General features: G+C 37.4%; 1 protein-coding gene across 1 annotated transcript in view; it reads right to left on the bottom strand.

The window, feature by feature from the left end:
- Positions 1–15287, bottom strand: part of CAMK2D (calcium/calmodulin-dependent protein kinase II delta) — a gene marked incomplete at its 5' end in the record, with an annotated part of 53785 nt that overhangs the window by 30634 nt on the left and 7864 nt on the right. The window contains 6 exons of the mRNA XM_009574633.1: positions 3394–3431; positions 7333–7375; positions 8104–8187; positions 9233–9355; positions 10922–11016; positions 12045–12128. Of these exons, the coding sequence (XP_009572928.1) occupies positions 3394–3431; positions 7333–7375; positions 8104–8187; positions 9233–9355; positions 10922–11016; positions 12045–12128 (467 nt within the window). The remainder of the gene's footprint in view (positions 1–3393; positions 3432–7332; positions 7376–8103; positions 8188–9232; positions 9356–10921; positions 11017–12044; positions 12129–15287) is intronic.

Here is a 15287-nt window from a genome sequence, read left to right as displayed (position 1 = left end):
TGAAGATTTCACCAGATTTCATACAGTCCTATTCAGTAGTAGCTTCATACAAAAAAATAAAGTGATATGCCAAACGGATGCTTGTTGTTGAATACATAATGAAAACAGGTTAATCAAATTTCAATTCCAATTTTGCCTGAGTAAGGAGAGCAGGCTTGGGTCCATACTCCCTTGGTGAAAGTCCTATAAAAATAAACAATATCCATTACAGCTACTGCTGAAAACTGCAGGAAATATATTAAAAACTTCTTAGTAAGATATCGAGAATACAGCATTCATTAGTAAAAGCAGAAAGAGATAACGTAATTCAAAATACAGTTATTTCTTCTGTGTAAACAGAACTTGGTAAACCCTTTGAAACTTAGAGAGAAAACAGCAATAAGCCTGTACACTTTCTCTCTTTCACAGAGCATATACATGTGCTTTTTTTAATATATGAACACACATGGTGTATTTTGCATCTATTTTTAACAGCAAAGGGAAACGATTCCCAAGGGAGTAAAAGATTTTCATATGAAACAGTTATTCTGAAGTTGAATTATGCTTAAGTGGTGACCTTCTATTTGTCGTGAAGAAGGAAAACTTTTATACTAATGCATCGCTTGTCAAAAGCCACTCTCTTAGGTCTGACAGCAGCGCAGGACAGACACACGCAGACGCTCCAAATAGCTGGGCACGATCGTAGAATCATTATTGGTCCTTTTTCAATGTATTATAAAAATATTTTAAGAAACAAAAACCTGTATCTTGGGACGTAATCTTTCACGTGGTACTTCCGTAACAAAAAGTTAAAGCACGCTTCACGTTTGGGGTACTAGAAATATCCCCACCGTACCTTTCTGGTGGCCCTCGTTTGGACACTGCTACCACTGATCCCCTGCCACTGAAATTCTACGTTCACCCAAAGAACAGACTATTTACCTATATCACTACACGTCTGCTCAGCCCTGACCAGCAAATTTTTGCTTTTCAAGGAGAGCTGTGCTTCCCAGTGAAAGGTGTGGATGAGGGATATTTGCCTTCTCTCCACCGGCAGCAGCAACGGCAGCCGGCTGGGACACCACGGCTGATCATCAGGAGCATCTCCAAAGATTCAAAACCGTAATAAACAGGAATAGAGTAAGTCGCTGCGTGGGATCACAGAAGCCACATGAACGCCAGACTCGAGAGCGGGTTGAGGAGGAAGAAAAGTGAGTAAGACTGACTGTCAGTTGGGACATCTTGTGACAAAGCCCTCAGCCGTGAAGGAAGTTAGCTGGGAAACCGCAGTATGGAAAGGCTGCGAAGTTGGCTTTTTTTTTCGCTCCTGAGCATTTAGCATGGCATCTCGGTCTGCAGCGGCTCAATTAAAGCGATACTATCGCACTGTGCAATGTGGTTTGTGTTACATTTTATGATATTAATACTATTAGCTTTTAAAATAAAGAGGTTTTAAAAATTAACAGAAGGCTGTTATAAGATTATTATTTTGTTACTATTTTTATTTACTAAGCACAGCTGCATTGGCCGATGTTACATCTACTTTTTTGTTTCCGTATGTCCCCAGGTTAAAAAAGAAAAAAAAAACACTTGCTTGAAAGAACTGCAGAACAATTCACTGTGGATGGCATATAGCAACTGCAGGCTTAAAATTCACAAGGTTGTGCTTTAAAGTCTTGCAGCTTCTCACAGTACGTTAACAAAACTAAATGCAACTGTGTGATTTCTAGGTGTGAACGTTTCACAGGAGGAAAAAAAATCTGTCGATAAAGATCCTCACCATCATCTGAACACTCGAACTGGACTTCCTTTTCTGAATTGACCAGTCAGAGAGAAAGGAAAAGAAGAAAATGTGACTGGTTGGATTTGAAGTATTAATGCACGGAGTACAGTATATTTCTGTTTTGGCTTTTTTTTTTTAAGAAAAAGACAGCTTAAGCTGTAGGAAGGGGTGGAAAAATGCTATGGAGCATATAGTATCTCAGTAACAGAAATGACAAAAATAGACTTCCCCAGATGTAAATTTACTCCCTTTGCTCCACATGACCATGCAGACAAACAGCAGACACATAAAATGTGCTGAAAACCAAAGCATCAAATCCCAACAAGTGTAATTTAGGCAAAATTTTGGCAACAATTGGTTCCAATATTATAATGAAAATTGAGATAGAACAAATACCATCGTAGACCTGTAGGAGGAATGATATTTAAAAAGGAAAAGCTGGTCAGATAGAGTACGTAAAATTTATATATTCCACAACGAAACACGTTAAGGGTTTTCCACAGGAATGACAGAATAGTACTGAATGTGTGCTTCTCCACATAACCGGGGTATCTACTACTTGGCAGTGAGAAGCATTGAAATCGTAGTGTACTCACTTCATTTTAAGTCAGTCTCATGATTTTTTTGATAGGAAAAGTGTGCATATGTGGGAGAACAGGAACAAAAATACTATGAATCTGGTATTTAAGTATACAATGTTTTGTTAAAGTAAAAAGTTAAGATTAAATATAAAATTAAGATTCAGGTCAAAGACACACTCTGAGTAAACACACAGAGCACAGAAGAATATCTTTTGAATCATATAATGAAAGCTTGAGGCACTTATTTTAGTCTTCAGGAGTCCTCCGAGAAAAGAAATAAGATATTTTTCATTGCTGAGTGATTTTTTTTTTTTTCTGGCTGTTTTTCAAAGTATTTATCCAGAACGTTCATTTGTGAAGCATCTCTCCTCCTGCAGGATCTGGTGACATGAGAATAGGAGCTCTAAATCACGTATGAAAGCTGCCAAAATGTTCCCTTCTTAGCAAGGTCTATTAGTCAGGATGAGCTGATTTGTTGAGATAGTAAACCCCTCGAGTTCTGCCAAATATAACAAGTACATCTGGCAGAATACACCTCATGTGGAGCCAAGCCTACCAGTAAACTTCTGGTCTTCCATGAAATCTAATGCAAAGTCAAGGGGAAACACGGAGGCAATAGAGCTGCACATAACGCTGATACCTAAAAAGCTAACATGCCCACCACCAAACCATTATTTACATTTATAAGCTAATTAATAACATTGAGTCATTAATTACACAATCATCCTTCATTAGAATAGCAAGAAAAGCATTTTGTCCAGTAGTTTTCTATCTTCCACTTACAAAAAAGCTTGTTTTTCAAATATTTCTTTTATTTCATGTTTTAAGTTTCACCTACTAGCTTTAATCACTTCAAATATACAGTAAGGACTTTATTTCATGTTTTAAGTTTCACCTACTAACTTTAATCACTTCAAATATACAGTAAGAAGGACTTATTAACAAATTCTATAAAGGAAAAAAGTAACAATAATCAGTTCTAAAAACTGGCAGAAGTTACGGATAGGTGGTGACTAATAAAATGTATTTTAAAGCACAGGTTTAGCCTACCTTAACTCCATCCGGCTTTTTCAGTAAACTCTTGGCTGCTGTAAAACGAGACAAAGAATTTCAGTGTCAGGTGGTTACCACCGAAGTCGCCCAGCTGCGCAGCAAACCCCCACTGCCTCCCAGCTGCAGATACGTTTTCAGCTTTTATTTCCTCCTTCTGTTGCTCTTGAGTCCAGGAAACGAAATATTTAAGAAACTAAGATTATCACACATCTCTCTTCCCACTGATTAAAGCTGTAGGTTAACTGTACTTGCACAAGGAGAGACCTCCTTGGGTGGCAGAGAGGAAAGGGAAGCAGGGCGAGTGGAAAAGCCGCAGCTTTGGATACGTTCGTTTTTTCAACTGCGATATGCTTACGATTGTTGATGGGGAGAGTTTGATACGACTGTGGAAAAAGTACTCTTCTGATGGCAGGGACTTTGATCAGGTGTTTGTAGAGCCCACTGGCGTCTTAATGATGTTGTTGATATGACAGTGACATAAAAGTAAGCACTATCAGACCAATAAGGCTCCTAAAGAGCACAGTGGGGTACAATGCTATCTATTCCACCTCATGAAAGGTAAACTGGGTTTTAAAAAAGCACCTCTGAGCAATGGTTCTTTGGGGATTTCCCACCAGGACAGCATCAGTCACCTCGCGTGAAAGGTCAGGGAAGTTGCAAATAAGAAAGGAAGAACAATCCACTGGCAAAGTGTTCTTTTGGAGGAGTGCTGCCTAGGAGTTGATAATAACAAATGGTAGGCTTTGCTTCAACTTCTAATGAGGAAAAGCTGTTATTTTCTGAATCATGTTGCACGCTGATCAAATTTCTTCAAAGCGGTGGGGACTGTTGGGCAAAATTTCACCTGCCATAATGTTATTATCCACGTGTTCGGCTTTAAACTCCACCGTTTAAAACTGGCACCAAGAATGGGACCAAATCGTTCCAAATTACTGAATTTGGAGGGCTAATGTGCAAACAAGCATACCGCAGCTCTGAACCTGAAAACTTTTAGAGCAGAAATACGCGCTGGCTGACCTACCAAATTCAAATAAACTATTCACTAAAGCGTAAATGCTTCGTGACTCACCGCCCAAGACTTGAAGAATAATAAATTACAAAACAAGCCTGGCGTTCTTTGTTTTTATTGTTGGTTATGACCCAATCCTTCTCTTTAAAACAAAACAAAAAACAAAACCCCAGTTGGACCTTGCAAGCCTAAGGCTGCTCAAACTAGCTGAGGATACTGGAGTTATCAAGCACGTGGTTTAAACTCGAAGTTAATTTTTGTATTTGTGGCTTATTCTCTGGCTACGTCTGCATTAAGTGCTCAGTTAACTCTGGTTCAGAGTACAGAAAATGTAAGATCACCTCAGAAACCGTACAGAAACAACTAATGTCCGTTACTGTGTTGTTTACACTAAAAAAACCTGGAAAGTGAAGCCAGGTTAATGTTTATAATTTCATTAATATATCAGCCCTCCAAATGCAGTTTATTATTTATGGACATCAGCCAACACTACCGTTAAAACTCTCACAAGGCCCATGATTTACAATTAAAATGAACAAAAATAAATTTGCCTGTATTATGCAACAGGACCAGTGCATGTTTTTATTTACAGAAACATGTACATTAATATTGAAAATGAATTGTTTTATACATACTTTTGAGATAGGGTACATCCTATTGCAAAGTGTGCTCACAGGACCTGATGCAACATGCCCTTAGATTTTACACTACCACAAAAATTGTGGGCACTCCATTAACTTCAGAAGTTCATTTAGGGAGAGCGAAGGGGAGGAGCTATTTCTAAAACTTAAGGCCAAAAAACCCAGAAGTTCATTGCTTTCGAAGCCTGTTTTATACCGTTAGCCCTTACAAAAATATGGGAAAACTTAAATTAATTCTTACGGGCTGCTGTTCGTTACAAACTAGGTCCTTTTGCTAAATTTGCGCATAAAACTTCTGAGTTCTTTTAATGCTTAACAAACATTACATGTTATGTGTAAACAATTAAATGAAAGCCAGTAAAATGAGGGCACCAAAAGCAATAACTACAAGTATTGTGTTTATGGCATTGCCAGCGTGTCCTTCGAAATGTGCCTAGTACGGATTATTATGCAGTATTTTATGTTATAGGACGTATTCCATACTCAACTGCCTTTGTTGCTTTTGGCTTGGAATGTATTTTTAATAATATTTTGATGCATCTTTCTTTAAGCACAGATACTGCATACAAATCAAGTATTTAAAGAATTTGCAGTAGCAAAGCAATTAGCATATTCTAAGTTAAGCCCACAATGAAGGATTTCTTGCAACTACAAGCAATAGCTATAAATAAAACCTAAGGCAGCGCTAATACGCCAGAAAGCAGACTGAAAAGAAATGGTGTTGTGACAACATGTAGAAATTAAAGTGATTTAGGACAAACAGCAATTTTGATTTAGAAGAGAAAAAAGATGTTCCTTTCACGTGCTGAGGGTCTTACCTCACAAGAAATACACATTCCACATAAAAGGAAGAAAGAAAAAGGAAAATAAAACACTTTTATAACCACATCGTTATGGACAAATGACCTTCAAAAGCATGCTTTGCAATGAAATACAATGAGTAAACGACTTGAAAAAATAAAATGTCATCAAGGAAAAATATGGGTCACTACGGTGTAAAACAGAGATGATAGGTGAAAAAAATCCAAAACAAAGCCAAAAAACCTGTTTGCTTTTCATGCCGAAATACTATTTTAAAATTACTTCAGCTTTCTTTGGTTCATGACAGTTGAAATTGACCCTTACATATACAGACAGTGACAGTTATGAAAAGTGATGAGAGATGATGTATTTGTTTGATATTTAATAATAACAACTCATTTTTACAAGATACGCTGCCTACAGCATTCCCACCTTTAAAACGAACTTGCAGCTACTGGCAATTCATTAAGCATTAACCCAATGCAATTTACATAAATGTAGTCTTCTATGTTATAGGTGTGTATTAAATACAGGAACTTAACTAAGAAAGAAATTGTATTTCAAGTACTATGCAAATTGAACAAGTTGTTCTTGCATTCATGATTATGTACTTTATTTTGGATGATTCAGTGCTTATTATTATACAAAACATGCCCAAAGCACTATCATGTTTTTGTCCGTAAACTAATTTATGTTACGCTCCAACAGTTACATCGCAGACTAGGAGGATATGTAAAATTACTGATTTTTAAATTTAGTGTTCTTTTTCACTATTGCACTATGGCAAAATGAAAAATTCAGCATTTTGTCAAATTCCAGCAAAATTTTGTCAATACTGCTATTGAGGACAATTCTCACTCTACTAACAGCAAACTTATTTTAACTTTTGCTGTTAAAATTTGTTTAGTATAACGATCTAAATCTCCAGGGATATCACTATAAAATTATTTCAAAAAGAGGAAACATCTCTTGTTATATCAAGCTAGACCTTAGAAGAGAAAGAAAAGGAGGACTCATGTTACTATGTTACTCCTTAGCAAAGCAATAAAGAATGAACATGTTTGGTTTTTTTTTTAAATACAGGGTGCAACAGAATCTTGGAATGACATTTCAGGTACGTAAAAATAAGTTTTTAAATGTTGTTTGGTGATACTTATGCATGTAGAGTTATATGCATTATTTTAAATTTTCCTCCACCAAAACAGACAGGAAAACACTGTCTGTCTTTTGACAGGTAACACTAAAAAAGTAAAGAGAAGGAACTCACATTTTACTGAAAAACTGTCATCTACAAGAGATTCTATTTGGCCCAAATAGTTTAAATTCTCTTGTTTGCTTCTGCAAAGGAAACAACTTAAGATATATAATATTTAGATGCTCCTGAATAACAAAGATCTTTCTGTACTAATGAATCCTGATTAGATCTTAGTCATCACAGACATCAACACATAAAGACCATATTAATCTGGAGCTCAATGAACATACCTGAAAAATTTCTGGTAGCCAGCATAGTTGTCAAAATGGCCCCCTGTGTACACATACATTTTCTCAAATTAGCATCACACTTGTGTAAAATTCTGAATGTGAACACGACGCAACAGAAAGGGAAACACATGCATAAATGACATCAATTACAAAATTAACCCTGAAAGAACGGATTGTCTGTGCATTACCTATCATACGTGATGCCATGAGTGCATAAATTGTAATTTAATCTTAATTACACACCTATCAGCAATCTGATAATCTCAAATATTTACCAATTGAGAGTACGTAATGCACAAACCACGAGTACTCACAGGCACAGTAATTATCAGCAAAACACATAGCTGAATATGAAACAGACTTTACTAATGTGCTTAAATTCTTTTTTAGGTGGGAAGAGGCATTTATTTGTAACGTCCTAATTAGAAAAGTTCACATCTGCAAAGTTATCCTGTCTGGTCAGGAAAAAACAAAGGATAATCTAAAAGAATAATCTTAAGGATTTTCCTGCAACGAAATATTTTTAATGTCTATAAATGAAGATGATTGTTATTATTTTGAATCCAACAAAACTATGCTATGTTCTATTCGCTTTCATGAAAAGTTTAAGACCCTCATGCCAAAAGCTGATCATCTATCAAATAGTTCATTTAAGCATAATATTCAAGAAAAAATTTGCTTAGGGACCATTTGTTTTACACATGGAACACAAGCCAACATTCTTTTCTCTTTCCAAGATTAGCTACTCATCCTTGCAGTTTTCATTCTTACCTTGAGTTTTCTTCTTGCATTGAATTTCTTCAAGCAATCTACAGTCTCTTGTCTGTGCATCATAGAGGCAACAGTAGAACGTTGCTAAGAAAAGAAGAAAAGAATCATTTTAACGCACCCAGCCAGACATCTAGCATTTTATTTACTCTACAACATATACATTACAACCCACACGGTCCAAAACTTAGGCCTGTAATTTCTACCCTGTCTAACTATCCTTTTGTGCAGGTTTCTACACATTTGGGAAATTTCCAAATCAACAAAACCAAGGTCTCATTTTACTCAGCCTCCTCCATGCGTAAAGTTCTCTCGAAAGAAGCAGGGACTAAGAAAAAGACAAAATCTTAGAACTTGGGTTACGCAGTATAAACATAATCGAAGTAATATACCGAACGATGGTTTTGGAAAATATGTTTTAAAACAAGAAGGAAACTTTTCTGTAGCATTAGTGATATTAGTGAGGTACAGCAGCAGGAAATATTTCAGAGAAAATTCAGCAGTACCTGCATTTTCCCTGTAACTCAACTTTATTTGCATCACAATTTTAAAGGCAAGATAATGCAGCCCACTGGAATGAATAAAGATTTGGGAACCAACTACACGTCTCACTGTGACTTTCAAAGTACCAGCCCAGACTACCTGGAAAGTCAAAGTGTAGAATGTACTGAGAATTGGAAAGTAGTCCTGGATCCAGCAACAGATAGGCAGCCTTTGCTACCTGCAAATTGACTTTTTAAAAGTCCCTGCGTTTCCTGCCTTTACATTTCATGCTTATCATAATGGTTATAGGGAAAAGAAGATGTAAAGCGTTATCTAACTCAAAGTTACTTTCTTGTACATTTTTTTCTCTGGGAATTTAAAATAATCCTCTAATTTTGGCAGTGAACTTCTGCACCACAAAATCAAGGCAAAGGAGTTCATTTCTCCAAAAGCCTTATCCCAGGCTGAGACCTCAATATACGACACTACTGACTGTACCTGTAGAATTACAATTTTACACTCCCCTAGTTACACAGCTGCATGAGTAAGGACAAAAATTATCCTCTAAACACCTTCACTGTATGCTGAAGTAAACTATAAGCTGATTTGTCTGCCAAATTATCCTGTTAAATCTGTGGAAATTACTTACACAGATCCATGGATGCTTTAGTGCTTCTGATGCTGTGATACGTTTTGCTGGGTTGATGGTAAGCATTTTATTGATAAGGTCTTTTGCTTCAGGAGTCACTGTATCCCATTCTGGTGAGGGAAACTTAAGAAAAAAAATACTTATGTGTATATTATCTTGTACAATCTTTACATAATTTTGCCTAAGGATTTTTATTGATACGGTTTCTGTAACACTAATTGCTAGCACAACCAAGCAGTTTTAAGGGGAAAAATGGAGTTTGCCACAATTACAAAAGTTTGAATTAGCCAGTTTTATAAATAATGTTTTTCTCCTTTACTATTTTGACCTTTCGTTTATTTGGTTCAAATGCACAGCATTTCTGTATTTACAATAACATGATGCCAATTGAAATTCATAGCATAAAATAACAGTGGCAGACAGAATAACAAATTCCAGTCATCTGAGAGGCATATGGTCATACAGCTCTTAATACAGCCCTAGTTTCTCTTTTAATAAAGACAAAAATATTAAGCATTACTATTCAAACTCCTTGTTTGCTTTCTTTCAATGTACATCTTAATGCTAACTGTATAGTTATGGTATATAAATCTAACTAGTTATGAATTTAACACCTCCCTTCTCAGGAAAATATTCATACGTGCACTCAAAGCATCTGCTCAAATGCAAAGGGAATGAAAAAAAACCCCATGTCTTAAACTGTTTTTGTGAACAGAACTTAACCTTGAGAATTTTGTGTTTTCCACAATTAAAAATATTTACTCTTAGAGAATAGGAATTTGATATTATCAAGGCACAGTTCATCACAAGTATGTATTATGTACGTACAATGCAGATGCATAGTTCAGTCTCTGCACTTCCTCATTTCTTGCCCTCTCGGCTGAAATCGTAATTCCCCACTGTCTCCCTGTTTGTTACTGTATGATTACTTGTTCACTGGGAAGACGACTTGACAGACCGTAAGTTTATTTTCACTGAAAGGCCAGAGCGTAACAACTCCCTTTTCAGTCATCACCGTGCAGGACTGGATTCAAATAAGAGCTTAAAAACTATAAGGTTCTGTCTTTTCCTCTTCATCATTCACAAATTACTTAAATCTGAGGACCAACAGCCTTCTGTCTGTTTAATATAATATAAATGGATGATGTTGCAAAATTCATAATGTCACCGAATCATCAGTTCTTACTTACCAGCAATTGTAATGCTTTTTGTTGGAATACACATAGTTAATGAAACTACTCCTTTTGAAAAGCTCTATAGCAGCTTGTATTTCCAAAAGTAGGCAATACAACAGCATCAAGGTGTGTATTTAGGAAGCTTAAGACTTCTTAAAAACAATTTAGACTAACTGATTGGTTGAAGTGATAAACCACAAGGAAAAACATAGGCCCTTGGGAGTTCAGAGAGGTCTGAAGAGGCTTGTCAGGATAACATAAGCTTGCATGATTTATACAAGGACCAGACAATGAAAGTTTGGAGCCATAGAGAAATTAGATTTAAATTAGCATGGGATGTTCCCATCCCAATAAGGTTCATGTTACTAAAGAGACATTTACTATATTGAGTGGCTTATAAAGATAACCAATACAAAAAAATTTAGGAAATAATTCTAATTTCACTTTTCACTCTATAAAACTCCTATTTACAGGGACAATTATAAATAATTGAATAGACGAGTACGGTACATACATCGTAAGCACCAGCCTTGATCTGCTGGTAAAGCCTGTGCTGGTCTTCATCCCAGAAAGGAGGATATCCCACCAGGAGGATATACAGAATGACACCTGCAGAAAATTCAGAGTAGTACTAAGTGATTTCAAGAAACAAACCCCAGAAATTCATTTCACACCTGACAACCATGTAAAACAAATGGCTCAATAGTATTATCCCAGCTACTGAAAAATACTGCCTATTCATTCTGGAGAAAATAGTAAATGTAGGGTTCACAAGATAACCTCCCATGCAGACTGTGGGCGAGGATGAGTATCTGACACAACATCAGATCAGGAACACTTGAAAATGTCTAGCTAGCTGGAGAAATAATTTTCAGTGGTCATGGATATTCTAGGAAAATGCATTTGTTACCTCTGGTTTTATCATGGCTTGTACTGGTGTCTGTAAGATTGTGTTTTAACCAATCTCATGCAAAGAAAATATGGGCAACTCAATGTATCTGTATAAATACATGGTCAATAGGAAATTAAAAAAGTCCATCTGCTGGTCTTACAGGATTCAGTATGACTAAAGCAAAGTGCTTTCATAAATACAACCAAATAAGCGTGCGTAGAAATAAAATAAGGAAACCACCAATTGTTCTCAGCTAGGTAGCTGCCCCTTGCCAGCACCTTGAACTACACGGTTTCAAGAACTGGATGATAAAGTAATTGCTCTGTACTCCAGTTCACAAAACATTTAGTTTCACAGTTTAAAACTGCAGTTCTAGTATATTGGCCAGATCAGATTTTAGGCTGCTTGTGAACCAAAACTGAGGCCCAGCTCACAGTATGAATTGTTATGTTTTCTAACTAGTTAGGTATCATGTGCCCGCGGCTATTTTTTTAATACTTTGTAAAAGTGTGTTGTGTAGACATGGCCAAGAATGCCGTGATAACACACCTTCACAAATAATAATAAAAAAACAAATGAAGCTGGTAGAATAACAAAAAATCTGATGACCTCTTCTAAAAATTAATATTGAATTTTACTAAATACATATTATCTGATGCAGAATATAATGTATTCTGGACATCACCTCTCTCCCTCAAAATACTTTACGGTGGACTGAACGTTGTCTTTCAGAATAATTTCTTACCACAGGCCCACATATCCACAGGTTTTCCATAAGGATCTTTTCGTAACACCTCTGGCGAAAGGTATCCTGGAGTACCAGCAAAGCCTGTCAAAAGGCAAGGCAACTATTCTCAAAAGCTGTACGTGCGCCACAAAAATCAAGCGATTCTCATCTCAGCCCACAAGACACAGGACATGATTTCCCAAGCCATCGACCACTAACCGCTTCATTTTGAACTTTTCTTTTTACGGCGAGCCACCTAGAAGTAACAACAGTGGGAACGCTTGTGCGGACGTGGCACGTCCCTTTCTGCCACCACGTCTGGTAGAGTCGAGAGGACAGCAAAAAGCCGGCTGGTTACCCATCTACACTAGCACTCCAGATTCAACAGTGGTGACAAGGATCCGGTGACAGTGCAACAGGGGAAGGTTTCCAGAACGATTACAAGATAGCTGACGAAATTTCATTCATGACTTCTGCATGTAGCCAGACATCCAGTAGTGAGGTGCAAATACATTTGGCTCAGGGTCAAGGTCAAAAAAAGGGAGCAGAGTAGGAAGAGTACGGGAAACTTTATCTGAGTGATCCCCTTGGAGACACAGAAAGACAGAAAATGCACAGCACGCATGCCAAAGACTGTTCCTGGTTTTTTTTTTTTTTTAAATCGTTAGCCTAATTTAATCTATTTTAAAATAGCCCCGAACTATAAAAATTAAAACTCTAAACATGACTTGCGTGGGATTTCTGGGAGTCCATCAGCTGTGAAGACTGTTACCACACACAGAGTACTTCCACTGACATTTAAGGGGAACTAATTAACAAAACAGAGGGGCAGCTAAGCTACAGTATCGTAACTGTAACGAGCACGTGAAGAGCCCTATTCAGTCATACGGGAGGGCAGACTTCCGAGTAAACAACACGTAGGGCTAGATTTAAGAAAAGCTTACGTACGGAGAGAGATCTCATTTAGAAGGAAAAAAGAAAGTAAAAACACCGTTCAAATTTCTTCACACAGAAGTGGAAACTCCATTCAGCCAATGCCAGGTGGTGGCAAAGTCAATGTTCAGAGAGGTTCAGGATTAGCTTGCACAAGAGCACAACTGGCTATGACTCGGTGAGAGTAAGACCACCAACTTAGGGCTCAGCCTTCGTACAGCCTTCGCTGTTCGTGTTTCACACAGCTACTTCTAATACCATCTTTCCACTGTAAAACTCATTTCTGTGAAGTCATTCCACTTCTGGAAACCTTCTTACAAAAGTTCACAAAAAGCATCTCTGAAGTAATCTAGCCTTGAAAATTTCTGTGTTCTTCATTCTTTATCCATTACCAGCAGTGCTGCTTTCTCTTAGGAGAAATGCAAAATGTAGGTATAAATGTAGACTTTTCTTAGGACTGTAACTGAAAAAACTTAATGACCAATAACATTCTGTACCATTTCAGTTAGTATCTCTGTTCTTTCAAGCATCTTTGCCTAAAATAAATGCTTGGGAATTCTTGAAAGGTGAGAATTTGGTGGCTTTCACGAAGGACCACATGTCATTTCTGAAATACCACACCGGATTCCACAAAACTTAGGAGAGACGGTGATAATGTATAAAGTGTACAGCTACAGAAAAAGGAAGCCTTTGCCCTGCAGCTGGCAATCATTTTAGGGTGGGAGGAGGAAATGAAGGAACACATTCTATGTATTCTACTGAGAATGTAGCTACAATATTTTCATGAAAAATAAGCTTGTTTTTTGCAGTCTCCTGATATGAGAGCTATGAATTGTTTAAGAGTACTATCATACAGGAAACACATCTTAAGCTCCTTTGAGAAGCTGAAAAATGTATGTTCTAAGTAGCTTTAAATAGAGTGATGTTTCGTACCTCTTCTTGGCTGTAGTGCTCTACATTAATGTTTTTGTTCATTTTAACGGGGAAGTAATGTTATCTTGACTTTCAAACTTACCATAGCTCCATAAACATTTCTATGCATCACTTGACAATAAACTTTAAGGCAAAAATAAATATCGTACTTAGCTAACTTTATCTCTTGATGAAGATACAGAACGGGTCTAAACAGAAATAATCGGTATGGTTATAGTACATATTCTGAGGTTTTGTTTAAAGCAGCAAACAGAAGAATACACAGTCATGATTTCAGTGAAAAAGAAACAATGCACTGAAATTCTTAACTGTTCTTTATCAGGTAATTCTGTAACTGGTCAGAGGGATCCCAACACGAGTGTGTACTTTTCAGAAAACTATTGCTAATAGTAGTAGTTACTTTAGCTAAAACAACTTGCAAAACTGGGAACTGTTTGTGACCGGACAGTGTCTAGAAAAGACTGCATCACCCTGTACTCCTGTCATGCTATGATTTAAATAAGTATCCAGAGGGCTAAGACAAATGCCGTGCTTTGTTGAGTTCAGTGGTGCATGGGTACACGAGGCGGCACGTTACTCAGCCTAAACAGCTTACCGTCTCAAAACCCTCTTATGCAAAGATTACGTATATACTTAACTTCATAAATGGTGAGCACGTCTCTTGAGTCAAACCTGGATTGAAGGTTAGCTATAATCCCACAACATAAACTTAAATTAACATAGAGATGTATCTTAAACACACAGCAGAAGAGATTACCGCTCTAAGATCTGCCCTGTGCTTTCATCACCTCCCTGCTAGACTTACGGCCTCTCAGCACCACTCATGCAAGGATTACAAAATAAAATGGCCGAATAAAACAAAGTGTGAGTTGTACATCTTTGCTAACACACCTCCCTTTGACTCAATAGGAATTCAGATGAGCAGTCTGGTGAGCAGATACGGCGAAGGTGGCAGCAAGGGGCAAGAGCAAGCACCTGAGAGTAAGCCCGGGGCACTAGCCTTCTCTTGCTGCGCAGCTGGATCCAAAAGACTAACTGTATACAACCTAAATTTAATGCAACTAGCAAACTAATTCAGTGAAGCTACTCAAATGACTTAAGTGGTGCATATTTTAGTCCTAGTTGCAGGGCTGGACTTAATTTAAGACGAGATGCAACTAGGACTAAATCTAGCTACCAGTGAGTTAACTGCAGTCCTTCCGCTGACTTCATTCTCCCAATGCCTGGGAGAGTCAGTGGAGCCCGCCCGAAACTTTCCCAGTACATTAAACACCTGCTAGCAGGGCGGGCTGTTTCAACTAAACCCTGTAGCATTTTCTACAAACGGGCAAAGAACAGGTTTGTTTTACAAACACGCAAACCAGGAAAGTAGCCCGTTGTATCCAAACACACAGA

Source organism: Fulmarus glacialis, unplaced genomic scaffold (genome assembly GCF_000690835.1).
Source record: "Fulmarus glacialis isolate BGI_N327 unplaced genomic scaffold, ASM69083v1 scaffold4863, whole genome shotgun sequence".
In the NCBI taxonomy this organism is placed as follows: domain Eukaryota; kingdom Metazoa; phylum Chordata; class Aves; order Procellariiformes; family Procellariidae; genus Fulmarus; species Fulmarus glacialis.
This window is presented reverse-complemented; position numbering and strand designations above follow the sequence as displayed.